Here is a 27,110-nt window from a genome sequence, read left to right on the forward strand (position 1 = left end):
GCATCCCAGCTCAGACAACTCAGTACAAATCCTGATAATATTAAAATTTCAATTTACTTTACCAGTGAGCTCAAACATTTAGGAAAGCTGGGCTAATATCAGCCCAGGTTTTACACTAAACAGTCTCAGTGTTTACACTATATCTACCCCATTCAGAAATCAAATTTTCTCCAACTCTGAGTCATTATTAGTTTCTCTCCTGACTCATCACACAGAAAGGTAGACAGTCTGGAGCATAATGGGAATAACAAAAGGCATTTCTTAATCCACCTGGATTTATAAAGTTTACTAAGTGGAACTTGTCCTATATAATGTTCAATAAATATACTAAATAATTATGACCTAACCTGTGTTCACTTAAAAGTGCTTTCTATATGTTAAATGCTCCTTTATCTTCCCTTTCACCAACACGAGTTCAAACTATGGAGTAGGTGTTATGACCCCATCTTGATAGAAAAACAATATATCACTTAAGTAAAATCAAAGATTCACATTTTCTGACCACTAGCCAAAAATAAATTTACGTTTTGCCGAGAGCCTGGTATTCAAAATTTTGCCACTTTATAGGTTAGAGGGTCAGAGGCAATCTCTGAGTCCACAAATTTGACCTGAAATTCTATTCAATTCCATACCTTTACTGTTTTCCTCATTCAGATGTTTAAATTACTTAAGATAATCTTTAATAAAAAGTTATGTAAAAATCTAGGGAAATATGCTGAATAATGAAAAGTAGGTTAATTTTTAAAAACTCCCCTTTCCCTAGATATATACATACACACAAAATACACAAAAATGTTTAAAATATTGCTCTATCAGTTACTTTCTATGTGATTTTGAATCATTTAAGCTCTAAGTCTTCATTTTCTCCTCTGGAAATAGGGATAAACAGTGTAACTACCATATGAGATTGCTGTGAACTTCAGTACATAAAGCACTTTAGCCAACCACTAAAGCTAAACCACTTTAGCCAACCACTATTTTAAAACAGAAGTTTTAAATACTGTATATGTTAACTTTTATACTTAAACCAAAACTTCAGTGCCACTTCTACCTATTCAAAGATTACATTTTCTATGGCAATCATCTCCATTAACCCGTTCACACAACCCTACTCAATGGCAGTAACTTCACAAACCCCCTGAAAACAAGTATGTAACTGTCTAGGAAGCTTTCTTCAACTATCACTCCTCCTCCCTGGGTTAGGTACCCTGCTCAGGCACTAAGCTATACTCACTACTCTACTTTTCACATTTCCTTATATTACCTGAGAGCACCTCGTGGGCAAGGCTTATGTCCTATTCATTTCTATACCCAGACTGCAGTCCAACAGTTGTTATCACTGACTCACATTTGAATCAAATGGGGAACTTATAAAAATATTAATGCCTGGGATCCATCCCAGACCCATTCAATATTACAGGGTGGGGTGAAGGGACAAAGAGGGCACAGAATTGAATTAGCATGAGCAAACATTTTTTTAAAGATCCTAACATGCTATCAATGTGCTGCTCAAGTTAAGAACCACTGCATGCCGGTACTTAATATACTATACAAACAATTATGTATACATGTACATATGTGAGAACATATGTAAAAATATACAGGTACTGAAAAGTTTAAGACTCAGGTCGAGATTCTCATCCTCAATAGCTTCTCCCAGCCCAATCATCTCCCCCTTTTAAACACACCCTATTTCCAATAAATAGTTACATGCTTCATTAAGATGGCTTTTAAACTGTTAACTCAGTACTTAAATTTTTTCATGTAATTATGCCTTATCCTTCTTCCTAGATTATAGCCTTGCTCCTTGAGAATATACACTGCCGTGTTCTTATTTTCTCCACTGCTTAAGGATAGTGTCTTTAACAGGTATGTAATAAACATTTGACTGATCTGATAAACACACACAAAAATTACTGGCAAGAAGTATGCCACGTCCAAATTATCCAGTTCAGGTGAATTACTACCAAAAAATAGAAAATGTAAAAATTTAGAAAAAAGGATATTTTTCTTAAATCTCTTAGTAAATTTTATCTCATTAAAGAAGTTCTGGATAGTTCGACTTTAGCCATCACATGCAGTAACCACCCAGTTTCCTACCTCCCAAATAGCTAGTTTCAGTTTTTGACCTGGTTCCTTGCCTATAACTATCTTCTAGTCAATTCTGGTATCTTTAGCTGCTGTCAGGTACTATTATAACAGTATTATATATACACTCTATAACTAGTAAAGTGAGGTAATGAAAGTCACAATAAATGTATCACACAGATGTTTCATAAGTACTTCCTTGAAGGAACTTAATGTTTATCCACCATTAAAACAAGATCTCTACATATGAACTACATGTTAATCTACTAATACAAACTTGGTTGGGAATCATGTCTGAAAATAAGAGTCTTACTTGACATTAGATAAAATAAAGACTACTTTTGAATATAAAGAGATTGGGCATTTTCATCTTTTTACCTATTTTCATACCCGAAAAATTTGCAAAATATGTATGACTTTTTAAAACAGGGGTGCTAAATTAAATATTACACAAGAAACTCCACAGCAACTGGTATTCTCAATGTTGAAACTACCAGGAAAAATGGCACAATTCTAAAAAAGCAACAATATAAACACATGAAAATGGCTCAGCTTTAAAGTTTTGCATCATATATTTTACCACTATTAAAATAATCTGAAATACATAAGTTGTTTTGAAAAATAAGAAAATATGAGGAGGAGGCGCTCAAGAAGTATGTCTGTTAATTAGATACTGTAGTGAAGCATTACTGTTTTGTTGGGTCCTGCAGCTTGAAACGGACAGAGCCATAGTTACCACTAAAAGAAAGCAGTCCTCAATTCCCTATTCAATAAAAAGGTTCAAATTCCACAGACAAAAAAAAAGGTACCCCTGGTTTGTTTGTTTTTAAGGAAGATTAAATTTAGGAGTTGCCAACACCCAAACGAAAAACATTCCAGAGTATTAGACTCCATTGTAATGGGAAGTCATCTACATTCTCAGCACTATGTTCTCTTACTCAAAGCAGGGGTATTAACAAAAGATGTTTCTTAGGATCTCACAAGATACACTCTACTTACTTCCCCCAGTAAACATTACCCTTGTTTAAAAAAAAAAAAAAGTACTTGAAAAATAATTTTAGCACATGCAGCCAGAAAAAAAGTGAAGTTTAACATCTGCCAAGATATTTCCCAAAATAAGAACGCTGTCAGATGAACAATGAGGAAAAGACTGAAAATGACAAATTCTTTTATTTGGATCATCAGCTACTTTTAAAAATCAAGTTGAGGAATGTAGCTTTTCCAAAGCCTTGTCTTCAATTTCCCCTTAATCTTCATATTTTTAACTAAAAAAAAAAAAACCTAGAAATTTGATTACCACTCTTATGAATTCCTTCTAAAGCAATTTAATGAATAACAGATCTTTTGTGCAAGTAGCAAACCGCAGAGGACAGTTTTGCTGGCCGATAAAAATCTCTGAAACGCTCATATAAATACATCCTACAAAGACACACTATGATTTAACAGGTATGGAAATCATAATACTAAAAATTTAGGTATATTTAATATACACCCTAACTTATTGCAAATGCTTTTACTTAAACCACAATTAAAGTTGAGTAAAATTAGAAAGCCAGGAGAAGAAAAAGTGAAAGCTAAAGAGTCAATGAGAAAAAGATGCAACTATTTTAGGTGAAACAAGGTAGTTGAACCACTTCCTCAAATCCATAAGCTACTATCAAAGTAACCAAAACTTGTTTGAGATTGTTTTGTCTTGTTTCTGGTAGAGGGTGGTGTGATTATACACTTAGTAAAAATGTTTTACCAGTCACTCTAATGGAAGATGCTGCTACCTGTAACAACGTTTCGAAAATGCTCAAAACTGCAAACAACCCCAAACAAACAAAAAACCCTACCACATGTTTTTCAGACACAGTACTCAAAAAGAGATCGTCTTAGCGAACAGAATTGTGGGTTACTAAATCATCCCTATTGTCCTAAATATCACTCAGAAAAACACTGTGTGTGTGTTTAGGAGAACAACTTATAAACAGTTGCTTTATATATAAAATAGTGCACGTATTCATTTGGATATACTCATCTTGAGCTCACTGTAAGATAAAGCTGTCTTGGATATTGCTAAGGCAACATTTTCTTTACAGATGTTATTAAACATTGGTAAGAAAGGAGAAATAAACTGGTAACTTCACATGGCCACGTGAGACCCTAGAGAATGTCGTCACCACCATTAATCAATTTTTCTAACTGATCAAGCATAAACAGCCAAGTCCAGGTGGCCAAGTCAGCCAAGTCCAGGTGGGCAAGTCCTGGAGCCATAAGTTGTCTTTCTACCACGGTAAAAAAGGATCCTGGATCTGAGACCTGGCCAGGAAGCCTGAAAAGCACGTGTCCTACTCTGAGTTTGGGGAACTTCCCAGGAAGCATTTGTTCAGAGTAAAACTCCATCACCCCCTGCCTGCCTAACTCGGTGAAGGGGCAAGTACGAGCCAGGGGAGGTAAACTCTGGGCCCCGGGTAGCTCCCAGGAGGAAGACACCGGGAGGCAGCTGCCCGCCCCGGCCCGGCTGCGGCCCCCGCCCGGCTCACCTCTGCGGCAGGGATGTTGACCACGCCGGTGGAGCGCCGCTTCTCCCGCAGCTTCCTCTTCTCGATCTGCCCCTTGCCTTTCCTGGCACTGGGGCCCGAAATCTTGCCCTTCTCCGGGACGCCGTCCGGCTCCTCCTCGTCACGCCGGGGCGGCGGTGCAGCCGAGGCACAGGCGGCTGGGGGCTCGTCCTCCGACCGCCGCGGGCCGGGGGCCGCCCGGGTCAGCATGGCGGAGCCGACCGCGCAGTTCACGCCCCCGGGACCGGGGACGGCAGGTGCGGCCGGCGCGCCGCCCGGGAGGTTGTTGTTGAGCTCGTTGGCAGCGGCTGCCGCCGGGGTGCCCAGAGCCCCCGCGGGGGGCTTCCCAGCGGCGTCGCTGCTGCCCCCTCCCGGGGGGGCCGGGCCCGGGGGGTTCTGCTTGGCGCGCATCTTCTCGCGTTTCGCCTTCCACTCCTCCAGGAAGTCTGTGGTGCTGCCGCCGAGGCCGCTGCTGGTCCGGTAGCCACCGGTCGCCATATTCCCAAAGGGGCCGGTCGGGCTCTCACCTCAGGCCGCCCACCAGGGCTCCGGCCGCTGCCTCCTCTTCCTTCCTGCGGCCCCGAGGATGCCAGGAGACAACCTCCAGGAGAGGGACGGCCGCCGCTCCCACAGCAGCCGGCGGGGCTGAGGTGAAAGACAAAAGGGGGCGGGTAAGGGAAGCGTAAGATCCCCGCCCGACCCGAGGGTCTGCCCCCCGGGCTGCGCCCCTTGGAGTCCTCGAGCGCGCCCACCAGTCACTACCGGCCAGCAGCCGCCGGGTCCCCACCCTGCAAAGTTTCTCCCACGCACCTACAGTACGGACCCCGACGATCGCCGCCCCTAGAAGGGAGGAGAGAGGACTGACCCCACCCCCAAGTCGGCCCGCCCGCCCCATCCCCACCAGGGTCCGCGCCGGCGGCGGTCGAGATACTAGGGCCAGACCCGCCACCTGTCGGCTCGTCGTATCGCCTGCTCCGCGCTCTGGCCACCGCCGGTCCGAGGTCCCCGTCAGCTACAACCCCACTCCCAAGGCGAGGCGCGGAGCTCCTAGCCGGTTCGCAGAGGAGGCGGGGACCCAGCTGTCCCGCCGAGCGTGGAAAGGACCGGGTGTGAGCGAGCGCCTTACCTCGGAGGAGCTTGTAGGGGACGAGGCGTAGGGCTGGGTTCCGGCTCCCAGGTGTGCCGAAGCTGGCGCGCGCTCTTCCGCCGCGCGGAAAGTGCCGCGGCAAACTCGCGGTGCGGAGCTCCAGGCAATCCCAGGACGGGAGGGAGGGAGAAGAAGGAGGGAGGGAGGGAGGGAGGGAGCCAGGGGCGGGAAGGGAGCCGAGCGGCGCCGAAGCACGAGCGGAAAAGGCCGAGGCGGCGCGCGAGGGGCGCGGCGCGCGGTGGGAAGGGTCGTGGCCGCTGACGCCCCGCCCCCGGCGCTCAGGTGCGCGGCGTCGCGTCTGGTCCGCCGCTGCAGCCTGCCCCGCGCCAGCCGTCCTCTGCCCCGCACCCGCCGCGCTCCGCCCGCGGCCGGCGAGTTGGACCGCACATTCCTGGGCTAGCAGCCTCGCGGCGTCCGGCCTCCCGGCGCCTCCGACTCCGGGGCGGGAACGACACTCCACGCCCTTCTTGCTTGTCTTCTCCGCCTCTCTCTTCTCCCACCACTCTTCCTTTTAAGTACAAGACCGTATTATTTGAGAGAAAGTCTCGAACGTTGCTGGCTAAGGGGAAAAGTGCGATAACTTGTGATGATTCAGGGAATGACTAGACAGGATGGGAAAATACCCACGTGTCTCTTTTCCTAGTCGCTGCTCCCTTTTCAGATGTACTAGGGCAGCGGGCAGGAGAATAGAAAGACCTGAGACAAACCCAGCACCCTCCTTCTAAGAAAACTGCGGTGTCCTGGTGAAAAGGGTTGGCTAAGAGGAAGGACTTACTAGTATCTTAGGGTTGCGGGAGAAAAAACTCAGTTCGACAGTTTACTGTATTGGCGATTCCAGTCTTGGAGTTTTCCCCTTAACCCTGTCTCTGCCTCTCCTCTTTACAGAGAATGAATTTAGCAGCAAAGCTCCCTACCAAAGTACTAACGCTGCACTGATGCTAATTTGAGATGAGCTGGGGCAGTGATTGTCTCTATTTTTTCATTATTAACATGCCAGAGGCTTATCCTCTGATGCAAGTCATCTAAAATTTCTGGATCAGAGTGGGGTGGGCTGTCACTGACGCACCTAAGACTGACCTTTCTATATCCAAGTAATGTCAGGGCACATCACTGTGGGAGGCTACAAATGCCAGGTCTCCATTTTGTAAAAAAGTAGGAGAGCCCTAAGTCACGCTCTTACCTAACATAAACGTTTCTTCCTACTTAATATTCCTGTTTTGCCCAGGTAGCACATGGTGAGTGAGCAATCAGTGTTTGCCTGCCACAGAACTGGGAACAGAAGAAAGTGATTCACATGCTCTATATTTCTCAGGGAAAGACAGTTTTGGTCTTTGGTCTGGTTGTTGTGGGAAACGTATGGCGAGAGCTCTGGAAAAATCCTTAGAAAATTAAAAGCTTTTCTTGGGAATAGGTCTAAAAGGCTGAGCGGCTGTTTACCTAAGCTAGTACCAACCCCAGTGTGCCACCTGAAGTTTCTCAATTACATATTCATTAGTTTGTTTTCTGAGTTTTAAGGAGAGTAAGGGAGGTTGGGACATTAAACGTATTCACATTCATATGCTTTGTAACTTATCAGAGGACTTTTCTCCTGGAAGGGCTGCAGGATATAGTGGAAAGAGGGTATAGTCAGCTAGCTGAGAGATCTTGGGCATGTTTACATTATCTGGTACTCAGCTTTCTGTACTATAAAATCAGCAAAAATTACTTTTTTTTTTTTTTGAGGCGGAGTCTCGCTCTCTCGCCAGGCTGGAGTGCAGTGGCGGGATCTCAGCTCACTGCAACCTCCGCCTCCTGAGTTCAAGCGATTCTCCTGCTCTCAGCCTCCCAATTACATTATATTTAAGCTGTCTTAAGAACTGACACTGCACATAAAATGTGCTTGACTCGAGGAAGGCACTCAGTAAACATAGTCCCTTCTAGGGACTTAAAGTCCTTGGTCTCTAAGAAGTGTATGGGAGAAGAGGAAATTAAAACAGGTGGGGTATTGAATATACAATATCAACCTAAAAACGATAGACTTTGAATGAACTAGGATAACACGCCACATAAATTTATCACTGCATGGCTTAGACCAGTTCTCTTAGTATTAATAGGTTCTGAGTCAGGAATTTTGGCTGCTACTGACTTGTGTGGCTTTGGGCAAGTTGCTTAACTTTTGTGCCTCTGTTTACTTACATATAAAATGGGGATAATAATACTTCCTACATCGTGAGAGTGTTGTGAAAGTGCCTGCAATCCTTAGATAAAAGGTGGTATGTGAGTACCAGAGTAGGTATTATTAGTCTATAAAGTGCCCTAGGAACCATGGATGAAAGAGATTATTGAGGTACAAAGCTCTGTGTTTTGTTATTATTATCATTTATTATACCTTTTGTCTTTACCATTCTCAATATTCCCGAAGATATATTTCACAGCCAGACTGCTTCCAACATTGCACCGAGGTATTTAGCTGAGTCAGTCCTAAATTGCAAGATGTTTGCATATCATCAATCTTTATATATAGCGTTCTGATGAAATAATCCTCAAAGACTTGGAGCTTGGTTCAACCTCAGCACTGTTACATTTGGAGCTGGATAATTCTTTGCTGTCCTGCCCATTGTAGGTTGTTTAGCAGCATTGTTGGCTTCTACCTATTAGATACCAATAAGAAACCCCCACCTGTATTGTGACATTGCCACATGGTCCCTGGGATAAAATTCTTCCCCGGTTGAGCACCTCTGAGTTAGCCTAAAATAACCAATTTTTAGCGACTCACTTGCCCTTAATAATAAAATGAAATATGATGATAATGCTGACAAAACAGATTCATTTTAATATGTCAGAGTGAAACCTATTCTAGATGTTAGTCTTAATGATTTTGAGGAAGTGTATTATTATATGTATGGATAGCTAGTATATTGGGAAGTAGCCATTTTGCCTTCAATGCAGATATTTCTGGAACATACGCAATTCATCCTCTAACATCAAAATATTATATGTGCATAGGATAAAAAAATTACATACTTTAGTTCTACAAGGATTATAACAAAAAACAGCAATCCCCTCTCTACCTTATCCATTCTGAAAACCCTACCCAAAACTTTGAACTTTTTAACTGTTTCCATTAATAGAGATCTTCATATTTACTTTTTATGTGCATATCTGCTATTGTACATCTTGATTTTTCCATTTTTAGATATAGAAGAGGATTTAGCTCTAATACACTAATAACACATATACTTTTCTTTTCTTTTTCTTTTTTTTTTTTTTTTGAGATGGAGTCTCGCTCTGTCTTCCAGGCTGGAGTGCAGTGGCGCGATCTCGGCTCACTGCAAGCTCCGCCTCCCGGGTTCACGCCATTCTCCTACCTCAGCCTCCTGAGTAGCTGGGACTACAGGTGGCTGCCACCACGCCTGGCTAATTTTTTTTTTTTTTTTTTTTTTTTTTTTGCATTTTTAGTAGAGACGGGGTTTCACTGTGTTAGCCAGGATGATCTCGATCTCCTGACCTCGTGATCCACCCGCCTCGGCCTCCCAAAGTTCTGGGATTACAGGCATGAGCCACCATGCCTGGCCACACATATACTTTTCATACTCCTACACGCCCATAGTATTATGACTATACAAATACTGTTCATAGCTGAGTCATGTGGTGTACTATGATTGCATTTCTTTTTTTTTACAACTGTTTTTCCTTGTTGCACAACTATACCTTTTGTCTTTACCATTGTTCTGCAGTTAAAACTTGCCTCTTTTTTTTTCTTTAATCATCGGCTTATTTTTTTATATACCAGTCACAAGTATATACTCAAATTTTCCTCCTCTCGATGAAGTTAATCACATTGGGTAAGCTATCAGTTCTATTCTCTTTTTGGAAACATCTCTTCTGGAGCCCTCCATCCCCTGCTTTAATATGGATTGATTTTGTTTGTTTGTTTGGAGACGGAGTCTCACTCTGTTGGTGAGGCTGTAGTGCAGTGGCGCAGTCTTGGCTCACTGCAACCTCCGCCTCCTGGGTTCAAGCAATTCTCCTGCATCAGCCTCCAGAGTAGCTGGGAATACAGGCACACGCCACCACGCCCGGCTAATTTTTTGTATTTTAGTAGAGACGGGGGTTTCACCATGTTGCCCAGACTGGTCTCGAACTTCTGAGCTCAGGCAACCAGCCTGCTTTGGCCTCCCAAAGTGCTGGGATTACAGGTGTGAGCCACCACACCTGGCCTAATCTGGATTGATTTTAAGGCTCGTTGCTTGTGGTCATCCTGGGATTATGCTCCTCTAACATCTTGAGAATCATTTTCTCTGTAGACTTCTTGTTTCCTGAATTGCATACTTTTCTCTTTTTGTTTCTCCCCTTCATTTTAGCAGAGTATATCCTCAGTATATTCTGAAGATAGTATAACTCATTCTTAGAGACCTTGCATATTGGAAAATGTTTTAAATTTATCTTCACACTTGATTAATAGTTTGGTGGAGCATAGAACTCTAGGTTAGAAAGCATTTTCCTTCATAATTTTGAAGGCATTGCTTTATTATCATCTAGTTTCCAGAGTTGCTGTTTAGAAGACCAGTGGCATTCTGATTGCATTGTATTTTCTGTCTCAAAATTTTTGGATCTTCTTACTTAGATCCTCTGAAATATCTTGAAGATATGCTCTGATTTGGTCTTTTATCATTATTATGTTATGCAGTCAGTGGACCGTTTTAATCAGCTATCTGCCCTCCAGTTAGGAAATTTTCTTATCTTCTTTCTTTTTCTTTGACATGGAGTCTCGCTCTGTCGCCCAGGTCAGAGTGCAGTGGCCTGATCTAGGCTCACAGCAACCTTCACCTTTTGGGTTCAAGCGATTCTCCTGCCTCAGCCTCCTGAGTAGCTGGGATTACAGGCACACATGCCTGGTTAATTTTTGTATTTTTAGTAGAGACGGAGTTTCACCATGTTGGTCAGGTTGGTCTTGAACTCCTGACCTCATGATCCACCTGCCTCAGCCTCCCAAAATGCTGGGATTACAGGCATGAGCCACCATGCCTGGCCTATTCTCTTTCTTTTATAAGACTTTCCTTCTACTTTCTCTGTTCCTGCCTTCTGGAATTCCTGTTAAGTAGGTGTTGGAATGCTAGAAGTTCTCTAACAAATTTTTTATCTTTTCTCTTTTATTTTTCATTTCCTTGGCATGTTATTCTACTTTTAGTGAAATTTCCTTCACTTTGTATGCCAGTTCTTCTATAGAATTTTCTGTTTCGGACACTATTTCTAATATCTCTTTCCTGTTCTCTAAATATTTTTTTCTGTAGCATCTTGTTCTTATGATACATATTGAGCATTTTTTCCTCTAAGCAAATTGCCTACATTTTTTGTTTGTTTTAATCTTCATCTTTCATGTTAGAGCACTTCCTCATCAGTCTGCTGTTTATTCATATTTAAGACTGAAGCACTGCAAAGCTGATTGAAAGCTCTTATGTGAAAAGGAAGACCTTGTTGGACTGATGGGCCTCATTTAGGGAGCCGGTGTTTGGCCCCAGACATTTTCTGGAGGCATGTGTCAAATTCAGCATCTATGGAGCTTCTCTTTTGGCCCAGTAATTTTCCTTGAGTAAAACTATTTCTGCTTGTGTTGTCAGTTGCCAATTTTTTCAGGTGCCAAGTAGGGAAAGAAGACTGGAGGAATCTCATTACTCAATACGCAGGTTTTCACTTAATCCCTATACTTAGAACATCTGACGTACCCAATTTCAGTGCGTTTGTAATTCAACATCTGTACAATGTGAAAACTTCCAGTCCTCTGCCAGGATCAGGAGAGATAGTCTCCTTGCTACTGAGCCCTGCAGAAGGGATTTGAGAATCTAACCGTTCCTTGTGTAGATTTTCAACTAATACTTCTGTTTTCATCCCCATCCTTCACTCTGTTTCAGAGGTGTATGCTGCTGCCTCCAATTCTGAACCTTTCTTCAGGGATCTGCAGGACAAAAAAAGATTACTTCTTATTGGCTTTGTCTCTTGCAGGTTGTTAGAATTTACCTTACTCTGCTCTACTAAAGTCTGTCTGCTTTCTATCTTTCATCTTCCAAAATTTTGTTCTTACCGTTCATCCTCTTTGTTGTTACTGGTTTATCATTTTACTTTGGTTTTAGTGAAGTTACTTGAGGAAGTAAAGATAAACACGTGTGTTCAGCCTGTTATATTTAATAGGAAGTCCAATTCATCTGTTTTGCAGATTTCTAGATACTTTGCAATCTACTCCATAAGTCCAGATCAGCAGAGACGTCTACATCTTATTTCTGTCCTCAGTGATTTACATCATAAGCCCATATTGATTGACACTATAAGAAAGAGCTCTAAAAATTTGTTTTATTTTCTGTAGGCTTTTTTTGAAGGTGTGGCCTATTATATTACATATATTCCTATTATCAAAAACCTAGAAAACATTTTCTGACATCCATATTAAGAATAGATGTGGTTCTCTTTTGGAACTTTTTTTAACCATATAGTAAAACTATTTTTCATATAGCTAGTGAATATTCTCTTTTCAATTGCCTATAGGTAATCTTAGACCAGATTTTTGGCCTATCCAGGGAAGACCTAGATTTTATGGTGCCTGAAGCTTACATAATTTGGTGGACTTTCTATAAGAAAAAGAATCCATAAGAAAATAAATATTTAGAATAAATGAGAAATTTTTTTAAATTACAAATTTTAACAAATTGAAAAATGCCATAAATATCACAAAAATCCAGGAAAAAACCCTATTCATTTACTCTCTGACATATTTCTATGCCATTTTGTATGCATTTTATTATTGATTTTATTACTTATTGATGCATAAAGTACATGTCTTTACATGCAGATATATCCACTATTTGTAGTACAAGTATATAGGTTTATGCATCACAAACACAAGAACTCTTATAAATTGTACATCAAAAAAATCTACTTCAAAAAGGAAAATAATGTATAGGCCATTCATAATTTTATACTCAGCATTATATCATATATTCCAGATAGGAAAGAATATCTATTCCTGATAGGAAAGTATATCAAATGCCAATGAAAACCTAATTCTCTGCTTATTTTACATGTCTTATGATTGGAAGAATTTCCCACAGACTGGCTTTAGTGCCATCAGACTATACTACTCTCTACAAGGAGCAACTCATTGTTCCTGTTGTCAGCCTACTTCCAAGTCTCTCTTACTTACTGAGGACTTTAACTGCTAGCTAACCTTCTTTCTCCCCACTCCTCTTTATGTCCAGTTCTTAGTGATAACATCTAAAAAGATAATTTATCCAGTCTCCTGAAATCTCAGATACTTGACCTCCTCACTCCAAATAACATTTTTCCTCTTTACCCCTCTTCAGCTAGATATCTCTTGACTTTGTCATCATGAATAAGTACCTCTTCAAAATCTCAGTTCTGAACATTCCATTTTCAACAACTACCACCTAACTCTTCAGCACACTTCCTCTCATACCCCCACTCCAACCATTTTTTGATCTATTGATCCTACTAATTTTTCATTATCCTTCCTTTCCATGTCCTAACTTCCTTACTAGGCTTTAGTTCTAAAGTTTATAATTATTAGCCTCTTCTGTGTATACCTGCTCACCTAAAGAAAGATAGTTAAAAACACTATGGCATGCTTCCTAACCCTACTTTAATGCATGTCCACAGTCTTAACTAGGCAGTCCATACTATCTGGCAATCCTAGTAAGCTTGCTTTCCTGTACTCCAAAATGACTAGTTTATATCAGTCTTTTAAGCCTCCAATACCTCCTTATACCAACCTCACTCTCAGTTGATGAGCTTGCCTTCACACTTCACTGACTCTAAAATAGCACCACTCAGAGTAGGGCTTATCTGCCCAAGACAGCTGTACCCATCTTCCTGCATCTAGATCTACTCTCTGCCTTCTTAATTAAATGAAGTTATCTGCTCCTTTTAAAGGCTGTCCTGCCACCTTTATCTTTCCCCTTTTGAGGGTTTTGCTTCTACAATTATACTCTCATGCATAATCAGTTTCTTCTCTATTAAATCATTCCCTTCAGCATACAAATGAGCTCTAGTAATTCCCTCTGTATTAGTTTTCTCTTTGTTGTCGTAACAAAGTTCCAAAGACTTAGCATCTTTAAAAGAAAAATCCCACCTTTATCATCTTACAGTTCTGTAGGATAGAAGTGCTACCTGGATCCCACTGGGCTAAAACCAAGAAACTGGCAAGGCTGCATTCCCTTGTGGAAGTTCTTGAGAACAATCCATGCTCTTGCCCTTTCCAGCCTCTAGAGGCCACGCACATTCCTGGCTGGTGGTCCTGTTCTCTCAAAGCAAATAATGGTTCATCTCTCAGCCTTTCTTCCATAGACACATCTCTCTAGGATTCTCTCTTTTGCCTCTATGTTCTACTTGTAAGGATCATTGGGACCACCTGAATAATCCAAGATAATCTCCTTATTTTAAGGTCAGGTAACTAGCAACTATAATTCTATCTTCAACCTTAATTTCCCTTTGCCATGTAGCTTAATGCATTCAGAAGTTCCAGAGATTACGGTCTGGAAGTTGTTGGAGGCCATTATCTACTTACTATGCCCCCTTAAAGAAATAAACTTCCCTTGACTCCAGAATCTAATCTGGTCAATGTTATAATTCACTGTCAAAATTTTTGGAAGGGTTATCTTTAGTCACTGTTGATACTTCCACCCTTACCATTCTTTCTATAATAATTTCCAAATGGTCATTAGTCCTCACCACTCCACTTATTATTCACCACTCCTGTCAAAATTATCGATAAGCTTCATATCTTTTTTATCCTACCTAATCTTTCTGTATTATTCAGCACAAATGACTCCCTCATTTTTAAAATCCTCCTTCTTATAACTTTTTTAAAAATCACCAAAAAAGTTTTCTTTTGTCCTCCAACTTCATTGGATGCTCCTTCTCAGCCTCCTTCACCCACTCCTCCCCATCTGCTTAATCTGTGAAAACTAAAGTCTTCTCAGTAGTTAATCACTGGCCCTCTTTTCTTCTCATGCAACACTTTATCCCTAGGTGAATCCATGGAATACCATGGCTTTAGGAGTCACTCTCATATCCCATTTGCCAGTTTGACATCTGTATTAGTCAGGGTTTCCTAGAGTGACAGAACTAATAGGATAGATGTATATATATGAAGGGGAGTTTATTAAGGAGTATTAACTCACATGATCACAAGGTGAAGTCCCACAATAGGCCATCTGCAACCTGAGGTGCAAGGAAGACAGTCTGAGTCCCAAAACCTCAAAAGTAGGGAAGCCAACAGTGCAGCCTTCAGTCTGTGGCCAAAGGCTCGAGAGCCCCTGGCAAATCACTGATATAATTCCAAGAGTCCAAAAGCTGAAGAACTTGGAATCGATGTTCAGGGGCAGGAAGCATCCAGGATGTGAGAGAGATGAAGGCCGGAAGACCCAGCAAGTCTGCTCTTCCTTCTTCTGCTTGCTTTATTCTAGCAGCAGCTGATTAGATGGTGCCCACCCAGCTCAAGATGCGGCCTGCCTCTCCCAGTCCACTGACTCAAATGTTAATCTCCTTTGGCAGCACCATCACAGACACACCCAGGAGCGATACTTTGCATCCTTCAATCCGGTCAAGTTGACATTCCATATCAACCATCAAAACATCTTCATATGGATGTCTTCTCAAAATGAACATGACCAAAAAAAACTTCCATCCATTTCTCCATCTGCCCCCACCCTATTTCTATCTCATTTCTTTCCCATCTTGGTAAATGGTCTCACCATCCATCCAACTGTTCAAGCAAAAACCTACAAGACTTCTTTGATTCATCTCTTCCTTACCCCATAAATCCAATTCACCATTCTATCAGCTCCCATTCCAAAATATATTCGATCCTCACAACAACCAGAATGTTCTTCTCAAAATGTAATCAGACCATGTGACTCCCTTGTTCTCAGCCCTCTATAAGTCCCTATTTCACTTAAAATCCAAATTCCTTTCATTGGCCTTTAAGACCCTGTATGATCTGGTTCCTGCTTTCACCTTTAACGTTGATTCTGATGACTCGCCCCCTTTTCATTAAACTCAGCTTTTTGTCTGTTCCTAAAATATTCAAAGCTCATTCCTGCCTTGGTGCTCCTGCACTGCTTAGAAGCATTTGCCCCCAGATCTAGCTATACCTATCACTGAGGTCTCAGTCCAACTGTCACCTCCCCAAAAAAAGCCTCACCCAATCTAAAAAAGCCAAATTCTCCACCCTAAACCTCAATCACTATTGTATTGCCATTTTATAGTATTTATAATACTAGTCACCACTAGAAATTATTCATATGTTTATTGGCAGCCTCTCCCACTCTAGAATATAAGCATACTGAAACAGACATCTTGTCTATTGCCTTCACAGCTGTATTCCCAGCACCAGTAACTCCCAATAAACATTAGGCATTCAACTTAATCTGAGTTCTATGGATAGATTTAGAAAGGTCTACAAATCAAGTAAGGAAAAAAAAAGCTTAGTTTCCCCTTCGGCATCTTCCTATTTGTTTTAAATTTGTCTGAATACAAAGAAAGTTATTTTTATTGTCAATTTATGACTTAATAGAGTACTAATAGATACAGAGGCTGAGAAGGAGCATACAATTTTGATATCATGTTATCTGTCTGTTATTAGGAATTAACATATGCTGCCCTTAAAATAATGGGCATCTACCTTTGTTTACATCAAGCATAGCTTAAGTTGGAAAATATCAAAATAAAGAAGATTCTACAAAGGCAGGTAGGATTATGGTGGTCCAAAGCAGTTCACGTTGACTTCAGGCATTTCTAAGTTACATGACCTTGGGCAAATTACCTAATTTCTCTGCCACGATATTTACCTCACAGATTATTGGGGGTATTAAATGAAATTTATCCTTTGAGTTTCCTTTTTTTTTAAAAAAAAAAAAAGAAAAACAGGGTTTTGCTCTATCACCCAGGCTGGAGTGCAGTAGCATGGTCATTGCCCACTGCAGCCTCAAACTCCTGGGCTATATCAGTCCTCCTGCCTCAGCCTCCCAAGTAGCTAGGACCACAGGTGCATACCACCATGCCCAGCTAGTTATTATTATTATTATTATTATTATTATTATTATTATTTATGGAGACAAGGTCTAGCTGTGCTGCCCAGTCTGGTCTCAAACTCCTGGCTTCAAGTGATCCTCCTGCCTCAGCCTCCCTTATTTAACTTTTGACATAACCACTGAACATACTGAGACACGAAAGCCATAGCAGTTTTAATACAGAAAGATTCTTGCCAACAAAATCAGATTTCAACAAAGCTAAAAGATCATATTCCACCTTGTAAGTATACAGCCAAAGAAGAAAATAAGAGTTCCTTATGATACCAGAAAAAGGGGAAATGTCTTAAGGCATCAAAGCCAAGACTGAACAATTTGACTACTTTTTTTTTCTTTTTTCTTTTTTTTTTTTTTTTTTTTTTTTTGAGAGAGTCTTGCTCTATCACCCAGGCTGGAGTGCAATGGTGTGATCTTGGCTCACCGCAACCTCCACCTCCCGAGTTCAAGCGATTCTCATACCTCAGCCTCCTGAGTAGCTGGGACTACAGGTGTGCACCACCAAGCCCAGCTAATTTTTGTATTTTTAGTAGAGATGGTTTCACCATATTGGCCAGGCTGGTCTTCAACTCCTGACCTCAAGTGCCCCGCCTGCTGCAGCCTCCCAAAGTGCTTGGATTACAGGTGTGAGCCACCACACCTGGCCCTGACTACATTTTTAAAAGTGACAATAGGCAGGGAAGTGGTGGCTAATGCCTGTAATCCCAACACTTCAGGAGGCCGAGGTAGGAGAATTGTTGAGGCCAGGTGTTCAAGACCAGCTTGGTCAGCTTAGCAAGACCCTGTTTCTACAAAAAAAAAAAAAAAAAAAAAAGAGAGAGAGAGAGAGAAAAATTAGGTGGTGGTGTGCGCCTGTAGTTCCAGCTTCTTGGGAGGATTGCTCAAGCCTAGGAGTTTGAGGGTACAGTGAGCTAAGATCACACCACTGCACTCACACCTGGGTGACACAACGAGACCTTGACTTAAAGAAAAAATTGACAACAAACAAAGTAAAAAGACAAATCACATGTTGAAAGCAGAAATTTGCCTGGCATATAATATAAAGAGTGATTAATATTGAAAGAACTGTAACAAATCATTGAGGAAAAAAGCAATGATGTTTTAAAAATGGTCTAATCACACTTGTAATCCCAGTGACTCTGGTGGCTGAGGGAGAATTGCTTGAGGCCAGGAGTTTGAGACCAGCCTGGGCAACATAACAAGACCCCATTCCCAAAAACAACAATTTTAAAAATTAGTTGGGTAGTGTAGCCCATGCCTGTAGTCCCAGCTACTTGGGAGGCTGAGGCAGGAGGATCGCTTGAGCCAGGGAGTTGAAGGCTACAGTGATGAGCTATGATTGCACCACTGCACTCCAGCCTGAGTGACAGAGTAAGACCCTGACTCTTAAAAAAAAAAGAAAAAATTGACTTAAGAATATGAATAGTCCATTCGTAGGAGAAGAAATTGAATGGCAGATAAATACAGGAAAATATACACAAATGTCAAAATAAAACAAAAAGTACCCTTTTATACCTATTGTATTATCCAAAGTTAATGTCTGATAATGCCAAGTGATGGTGGGCAAATGGAGGGAAAACTCAGCACTGAGTATAAATTGATCCAACTATTTTGGAAAACTTTTGGCAATACTTAAGTTGAAGATGTAGTTTTCCAACAACTCAACAACTGCATACTTAGATGTCTACCCTAGAGAAATCCTGATATATACACAAGGACACATGGACATAAATATTTATTGTGGCCAGGCACAGTGGCTCATGCTTGTAATCCTAGCACTTTGGCAGCCCAAAGCGGGAGAATTGCTTGAGCCTAGGAGTTCAAGACTAGCCTGGGCATCATGGCAAAACCCCATCTCTACAAAAAGATAAAAAATTAGGCAGGAGTGGTGGTGCACCCCGTAGTCCCAGCCACTTGGGAGGCTGAAGCAGGAGGATCACTTGAGCCTGGGAGGTGGAGGTTGCCGTGAACCGTGATCATGCCACTGCACTCCAGCCTGAGTGAAAGTGAGACTCCATCTCAAAAAAAGAACAAAAGACGTAGCACGAATTTTCAACTTTTAGTTTTAGAATGGATATATACAGTTTTTTAAAATAGAACATGTGATAGCATCTCAGAAACATGTTTAAAAACTAGTTTCAAGTGCATATGGAAAGTATGATACCATTCATATAAATTTCTAAAATGTGCAAACAATATGTATATTGTTGACAGATACATATTTTTGTAATAAAAACACAAGCACACAAAATTCAGTTTATTAGTTGCTTCTTAGGACAGATGGAGAGAAAAAGCTATAGGAGCTGTAATGTTTTGTTTATAATGTTTTATTTCTTTAAAAAGAAAGCTCTAAGATAAATGTAAAATGCTAACATTTGTTCAATTTGAATAGGGCAAGTACATAAACTTATCTTTGTACTTTTGTATGTTTGAAACTTATATTATCTTCTGTACTTTTGTATGTTTGAAATATAGGATTCAAAGTAATGTTTAAAAGAAAAGACCTGGCCAGGCGCGGTGGTTCACGCCTGTAATCCCAGCACTTTGGGAGGCTGAGGCAGGCGGATCACCCGAGGTCAGGCGTTCAAGACCAGCCTGGCCAATGTGGTGAAACCCCGTCTCTACTAGAAATGCAAAAATTAGCTGGGCGTGGTGGCATGTGCCTGTAGTCCCAGCTACTCGGGAGGCTGAGGCAGAAGAGTCGCTTGAACCCGGGAGGCAGAGGTTGCAGTGAGCCGAGATCGCACCACTGCACTGGAGCCTGGGTGACAGAGTGAGACTGTGTCTCAAAAAAATAATAATAAATAAATAAATAATAAAAGAAAATACCTGGACTTACAATAATCATTTCATAAGAAAACATTGTATTTTAAAAGGCTGCAACTTTAACAAAATTAAACTTGTCCCAACTTGTCGTGGGGCAAACTTAAAATGTCAGTATTTTTCTAACAAGCAAAAAAAAAAAACCCACACAAAATTGGAGAAAATTTAATGAAACCACATGCCCTGGAAATATTTGAATTGGTTTGTGGCCTGGCGCAAAAGAAGAAAACTGAAGCCATGCCAATTTTAAAGGTTTAACCTCTTTTTGAATAACTGATCTTTCTTCTAATATTTCGAAACAGATCCCTAAACTGGCTCCTAAACTGCTTTACTTCGACAGGCATACAGCTGGGCAAAACTGCAATGCCTCTCATTTTAACCAGCTCTTGATTGTCACCTTTTATTTGTGCACTGGTGCCACTGAAGAAGTATTCCAATTGTTCTGATTTCCTTTTGGAAACTTGACAAGCCACTGCCATTTTCTTTCTTTCTTTTTTTTTTTTTTTTTTTTTTTAAGACAGAGTCTTGCTCTTGTCGCCCAGGCTGGAGTGCAATGGCACGATCTTGGCTCACTGCAACCTCAGCCTCCTGGGTTCAAGCGATTCTCCTGCCTCAGCCTCCAGAGTAGCTGGGATTACAGGCGCCTGCCACCACGCCTGGCTAATTTTTATATTTTTAGTAGAGGCGGGGTTTTGCCATGTTTGCCAGGTTGGTCTCAAAACTCCTGACCTCGTGATCCGCCCGCCTTGGCCTCCCAAAGTGCTGGGATTACAGGCGTGAGCCACTCCGCCCAGCCGCCACTGCCATTTTCAAAATGGTGAAAACATGTCTTTGTCAAGGAAGATGTTGTAGACGGAATGTTTTGGTTTTCTGGGCACAGATTGAGCACCTGAGAGTCTCAGTAACACACCTGGTTTGGCTGCTTTGCTGAAGACACTCCATACATTGTGACTTGTTGCTCTCACCATCAACAGGAATTGGGCTGTGCAAGCAATTCTGAAAGAAGTCTTGTCTACTGCTGTGAAAGTCATCAACTTTATCAGAGCCCAGTCCTGACCCCAGCCTTTTCAAGAAATTTTGTCTAGAAAAAAGATCACAGTAGAAAATTATTCTCTATTGCACATAGTTTACTGACTTTCCAAGGAACAAATGGTAAAGTATGTAACTGAACTTCATGGGGGCAGAGGGAAAGCAGGTAACTGATCAGAACGGTTTAGGAGTTCTTTCATGTTTTTTTTACATCATAGATGTTTTTGGTCACAAGACTCAGATAAATTTTTTGATTAAAGATCGTAGAGCATTATGTATGCTGCTAAAAGAACCAACTCTTATAGCTCAGCCATCGTTTCTTTAGTTCCTACCTAATGGAGATGGGTTATAAACTTCCCAGCATGGAGGAAGGACTTTCTATTGTCTGAAGCCCATTGAGAAAGTCTTATTCATTTCTCTGCAAGCAGATGTCTTCAACACCTGAAACACCACAGAATTCTTTTGAATGTTACTTGTGCTCAGATGACTCATGTTTAATGAGTACCTCACCAAAGATGGCTCCATTGATTTACAATGGTTATGATGAGATATGAATTCAATTCAGTCTTGGAGTTTTGACCTATATGAGTCAATGTGTTCAGTACTTCTTGCCATGCAAACAAAAAAACAACTGGATGACATAGATGATGTAACATCTAGATTTTAATCTAAAACATAGATTCAAATCAGAAGCATTTTTTCACTGGAATTCACTATTGAGCAAAGTAAAGGTTGCCTTTTATTGACACACTTGAATTTAATTTAAATTACTGAAGATAATATTTTGCATAACATAATTTATAGCTGTAATTTTTTGATTACTACAAGCAGGACACTATGCTAATCACTGCATATATAGTGTATTAGTTCATTCTTACATTGCTATAAAGAAATACCTGAGGTTGGGTAATTTATAAAGAAAAAATGTTTCATTGGCTCATGGTTTTGCAAGCTGTAGAGGAAGCATGGTGCCAGCATATGCTGGGTTTCTGGTGGGGGCCTCAGGGAGCTCTTACTCATGGCAGAAGGTGACGGGGATACAGCATGTCACATGGTGAGAGTGGAAGTAAGAGAGAGAAGGGGGAGGTCTCAGACTCTTAACTGGATCTCACATGATTTAACTGAGCAAGAACTCACTTATGACCAGGGAAAGATGCTAAGCCATTCATGAGGGATCCTACCCCAAGATCCAATCCCCTCCCACCAGGCTCCACCTCCAACATTGGGAATCACGTTTCAACATGATATTTAGAGAGGACAAACATCCAAACCATATCCATGTTTAACCCTGTAACAGTCCTATGAGAGGAGCATTAGTATTACTTTTCTTGGACTGATCAGAGCAGTGAGACATAGAGAGATTAAGTAGCTTGTCCTGTGTTACACAGCTAATACATGATAAAGCCAAATATTTCAGCACATTTTTGTGATTCCAGAGCCCATCTTTAGATTATACATAAAAGGAATCAATTTTCTGGGCAATAAAATACACAGAATGCAAACACCACAGTTTCTGTACATTTTTCTCTAAAAGATTTGCTTTGATTTCTTCAAAATTTCAGGGCTTCATAATCAGCAAAAGACAATCACTCATCTAGACAAACCATATAATTTGAGCTCCTTAAAGAGTCTTTCTCTCTCTTTTTTTTCTCCTCCCTCTTTTTGCATCACAGTGTCTGGAGTACAGCAGGTGCTATATGTATAAATATTTGTCAAATGGCATACAATCAGGATGGCTGTCCTGAGGCGGCCCCAGAAACAAGCTCACTGTCTCCTAGGGCTGTACTTGGGATGTGAGGGCAGTTTGTGGTGGGGAAGTATTCCTTGGTATATGTACCATAGCCGGTGTTTGACCTTCAGTCTTGCAGCTTCAGAACTTTTGATTTTATCCATTTGAAGAGCCTATTATTGATGGCTCAGGGACACAGTTACATTAATGTTGACAGTTTGCCTGATATATCAGAGCCAAATAATTCATTGATCTATAATGAAAAACATGAAGGTCAGAAACACAGGATTGTTAAAGTTGTTATGATCAGCATGTGTTCTCCAAGAAGGCAGACCTACATGGGAATGAAAGCATAACTGGAGTTTACCTGGTAAATATGAAGAATGAACAAGAGGGGTTGATTAGAGGATTCCAGTGTTTACTGGACTCAGCTAAGAGAGCCTAAGGCATCCATCTCCATAAATAAGGAAAGCCCTGCCAAAGTGCATAGAGCAGAATTGCTCTCCCCAGGACCTTTGCCATCCAACTGTTTGCTAAGGAGGCCAACCAACGCTGCTACGATGAACACATTCATTCTTTGTATATGCTAATTATTTTAGTCTGGTTATGGTCATGTTTTATTGGTCAGATCTCTTTCAGGTGAATTTGCATATCTCTGTAAAATCCATTTTTTCAACTTTTCAAAGTTCAGTTCTTCCAAGGCAATTTTATTGGTGGGTGTTCTACTATAACTTTAGTGTACTAATGACTAACATTTTTGAAGGCCACTCAAAAGAGGTCTAGTCCCTTTATCTTCCATTGAAAATTGCTCCTAATTTTAAAGTCAATATGTAAACCACATGAAGAAAATAATTACAGTCCTTCACTCAATAAACATTTTGGGGGCATACTTACTGTGTGCCAGCCTTGCTCTATGCAAGTTACTGTTCTAGGCAATGACATACAAAGAGGAAGGATAGCTCCAACTTCAAGGAACTTGCAGGTGTGTAAACACATATGTAAATAAAAACAAGATCATAAAAGAATATCTATACAAAAAAAGACTTGTAAACAAAATGATATTCAGTTCTAAACAGAAATATGAACAAATTACTGTGGGAAGCACAGAATGAAAAAAGAGATGGCTTCACCAAGAATAAATAGATTTTTTCAAATAGACAAGATAGGGAAATGCTTCTGACAGATGAAACCATTTATGCAAGCCCACAAAGATGTAAAGTGCCTACAAGGAATGGGGAAGGTGGTGCCCTGGAAGGCCGGAAGTGGGAACAAAGATAGGTTAGAGGAGACACGGGCATAAGGATGAGACTAAATTCTTCAGGGCCAGAGGCGCAGGAGACCTTTCCTACCTCCCTAGAATACTCAACTCTCCTTACTTGCCTCCTGTACCTCTGGCTATTAATTTTCTGTCTCTTTCAGAAGCTTCAGTTTTCCTCAGTTCATTCTTTAAATCAGCAATTTAAAAAATAAGTTTTTGAATGCATAGTGCATGTATGTGGCACAATATTCAAAAGCTATAAGGGCAAAGTGGAAAAAATCCTATTCCCGATAGCTAGCCACGCAGTTCTGCTCTCCTGCTCCCTGAGACAATCACTGGACCAGCTTCCTGCACATCCTCCCAAAAGGTCTCTACATAGGCAAGCATATACGTGTATGCATGTGTGTATGTGTGTGTGCATAGGTGTGTATGTATGTAAGTTTTTCATATATAATTATTCACATGGAGAATAGAATATTAATGTATCTTGAATTCTTCACTCTAAAATAGATTTTGAATATCTTTCCATATTGATTCATTATTTTATTCATTTATTTGACAAGTATTTACTCAATGCCTACCATGTGCCAGGCACTCATGTGGTGAAGATACAGCAGAGGACAAAATAGGCTAAATCTCTGTCTTATGGAACTGACATTCTGGTAGAAAAGTTGCGGGAAAAACAGATAAAAACGGAATAAGCAATGAAATATATATAGTAAGCCAGGAGGTGATAAGAGCTGTGGAGAAAAATAAAGCTGGAAGAGTAGAAGTTGAAGAGTGGCTGTGAGGATCTAAAGGATGCAGACAGCGAGCGAGAGACTTTATTGTTTATTGGTCCAGTAGCATTCTATGATTATACCACAATTTGTATAATCAGTCTCCTTCTGATAAACATTTACATTGTTTCTAATATTTTGCTGTTCCAGTGATAAATTTGTATATAAGTCATCGGATACATTTGAGAGTATATTTGTAGATTAAAATCCTAGAGGTGGAATTGCCATTTCAAAGGGTCTGTGCAGATCTATTGATTGATTGATTTTTGAGGCAGTCTCGCTCTGTCACCCAGGCTTGAGTGCAGTGACACAATCTCGGCTTACTGCAGCATCCACCTCCTGGGTTCAAGCAATTCTCCTGCCTCAGCCTCCCAAGTAGCTGAGGCTACCAGCATGCACCACCACATCAGGCTAATTTTTGTATTTTTAGTAGAGACAGGGTTTCACCATGTCGGTCAGGCTGGTCTTGAACTCCTGACCTCAGGTGATCCACCCACCTTGCCCTCCCAAAGTGCTGGGATTACAGGCGTGAGCTACCGCACACAGCCTGCAGTTGTAATTTTAACAGATATTGCCAAATTGCTCTATTTTCTGTAAGCTTTATGTTTATATTCTTTAAAAAACAAAAATTGTTCAAATTTTTGCATGCACGTGTGTGTGTGTGTGTGTGTTAGGGGATTGCTTTTGTTTGCTTTTTTTTTCATTTTTGATTTGTAGAAACTGCTTAGTAAGGAATTTAGCTCTTTGTCTGAGATGTGGGTAGTAAATATTTCACCCAATTTGTCAGTTCTCTTAACTAGGTTTACAATGCATGAAGAAAACGTTTATTGTCTTGTAGTTCAATTAAACAATCTTTTTATGGCTTCGTAATTTTTTTTTAATCTACAATGTTTTCTTCTAGTACTTTCACAGTTTTTAACACTTATGTGCTTAATTCATCTGAAATTCATTCTGTATGAGGTGTGAGGCATGACTCCTGACATGGTTTGGCTCTGTGTCCCCACACAAATCTCAGCTTGAATTGTAATCCCCATGTGTTGAGGGAAGGACCTGGTGGGAGGTGACTGTATCATGGGGGCAGTTTTCCCCATGCAATTCTCCTGATAATGAAGGAGTTTTCATGAGATATTGAGAGGTGACATTGTGCTGGCGGCCCTTGCAGCCCTCGCTGACTCTCCGTGCCTCCTTGGCCTCGGAGCCCACTCTGGCCGCACTTAAGGAGCCCTTCAGCCCGCCACTGGACCGAGGGAGCCCTCCTCTGGGCTGGCTGAGGCCGGAGCCCGCTCCCTCCGCTTGGGGGGAGGCGTGGAGGGAGAGGCACTGGCGGGAACCGGGGCTGCGCATGGCGCTTGCGGGCCAGCTAGAGTTCCGGGTGGGTGTGGGCTTGGCGGCCTGCACTCGGAGCGGCTGGCCGGCCCTCCCGGCCTGGACAGTGAGGGGCTTAGCACCCGGGCCAGCAGCTGTGGAGGGTGCACCGGGTCCCCCAGCAGTGCCGGCCCACCGACCCTGCGCTCGATTTCTTGCTGGCCTTGGCTGCCTCCCTGTGGGGCAGGGCTCAGGACCTGCAGCCCGCCATGCCTGAGTCTTCCCCGACCCCCAACGCCCTGGGCTCCTGCGCAGCCTGAGCCTCCCTAGGAGCGCCGCCCCCTGCTACACAGCGCCCTGTCCCATTGACCGCCCAAGGGCTGAGGAGTGCGGGCGCATGGCACAGGACTGGCCGGCAGCTCTACCTGCAGTCCCGGTGCGGGACCCACTGGGTGAAGCCAGCTGGGCTCCTGAGTCTAGTGGGGACTTGGAGAACCTTTATGTCTAGTTAAGGGATTGTTAATACACCAATCAGTACTCTGTGTCTAGCTCAGGGTTTGTAAATGCACCAATCAGCACTCTGTATCTAGCTAATCTAGTGGGGAGGTGGAGAACTTTTGTGTCTAGCTCTGGGATTGTAAACGCACCAATCAGCACCCTGTCAAAAAGGATCACTCAGCTCTCTGTAAAACACACCAGTCAGCTCTCTGTAAAATGGGCCAATCAGCAGGATGTGGGTGGGGCCAGATAAGGGAATAAAAGCAGGCTGCCCGAGCCAGCAGTGGCAACCCGTTGTGGTCACTTTCCACCGTGTGGTAGCTTTGTTGTTTCACTCTTTGCAATCACCTTGCTATTGGTTACTCTTTGGGTCCACACTGCGTTTATGAGCTGTAATACTTACTGCGAGGGTTTGCAGCTTCACTCCTTAAGCCAGCCAGACCACGAACCCACTGGGAGGAACGAACAACTCCAGACGCGCTGCCTTAAGAGCTGTAACATTCACTGCGAAGGTCTGCAGCTTCACTCTTGAAGCCAGCGAGACCACGAACCCACCAGAAGGAAGAAACTCCGAACACATCCGAACAGCAGAAGGAACAAACTCCAGACACACTGCCTTTAAGAACTGTAACACTTACCGCGAGGGTCCGCGGCTTCATTCTTGAAGTCAGTGAGACCAAGAAGCCACCAATTCCGGAAACAATATGATGGTTTTAAAACTGGCAGTTTTTCCTGCTCACTCTGTCTCCTGTCTCCATGTAAGACGTATTCTGTTTCCCCTTCACCTTCTGCCATGAGTTTAAGTTTCCTGAGGTCTCTCCAGCCATGCGGAACTG

At 41.9% G+C, this 27,110-nt stretch overlaps 2 protein-coding genes across 4 annotated transcripts in view; both read right to left on the minus strand.

Annotated features, from left to right (window-relative positions):
• PAWR (pro-apoptotic WT1 regulator) overlaps positions 1–5,471 on the minus strand; it is a 105,554-nt gene extending 100,083 nt beyond the window's left edge. For 2 of the 3 annotated variants that reach the window (XM_019038868.3, XM_031016579.3), the window contains exon 1: positions 4,614–5,432. In XM_019038868.3, the coding sequence (XP_018894413.1) occupies positions 4,614–5,129 (516 nt within the window). In that variant the 5' untranslated portion in view covers positions 5,130–5,432. Of the gene's footprint in view, positions 1–4,613 lie in introns of all 3 variants that reach the window. The other variant, XM_055358746.2, reaches the window with a different exon arrangement.
• Positions 5,142–20,155, minus strand: LOC129525990 (uncharacterized). The gene is made up of 3 exons (XM_055358902.2): positions 20,009–20,155; positions 5,758–6,286; positions 5,142–5,276 (listed from the first exon to the last, which is right to left on the minus strand). Exons 1-3 carry the CDS (start codon positions 20,153–20,155, stop codon positions 5,155–5,157), a joined length of 798 nt encoding a protein of 265 aa, XP_055214877.1. The 3' UTR covers positions 5,142–5,154.
• Between the last annotated feature and the right edge of the window lie 6,955 nt (positions 20,156–27,110).

This window comes from Gorilla gorilla, chromosome 10 (genome assembly GCF_029281585.2).
Source record: "Gorilla gorilla gorilla isolate KB3781 chromosome 10, NHGRI_mGorGor1-v2.1_pri, whole genome shotgun sequence".
NCBI classification, from domain to species: Eukaryota; Metazoa; Chordata; class Mammalia; order Primates; family Hominidae; genus Gorilla; species Gorilla gorilla.

Excerpts from the sequence above, each read along its gene's own strand:
- LOC129525990 (XM_055358902.2), bottom strand. The coding sequence starts at position 20,155 with ATGGCAGTGGCTTGTCAAGTTTCCAAAAGGAAATCAGAACAATTGGAA. Across the intron at positions 6,287-20,008 it reads CCAGCTGTATGCCTGTCGAA|GAAGAGTGGTGGGAGAAGAG; the intron begins GTAAAGCAGTTT and ends TGTACTTAAAAG. Across the intron at positions 5,277-5,757 it reads CCCCTACAAGCTCCTCCGAG|CCCCGCCGGCTGCTGTGGGA; the intron begins GTAAGGCGCTCG and ends CTTTCACCTCAG.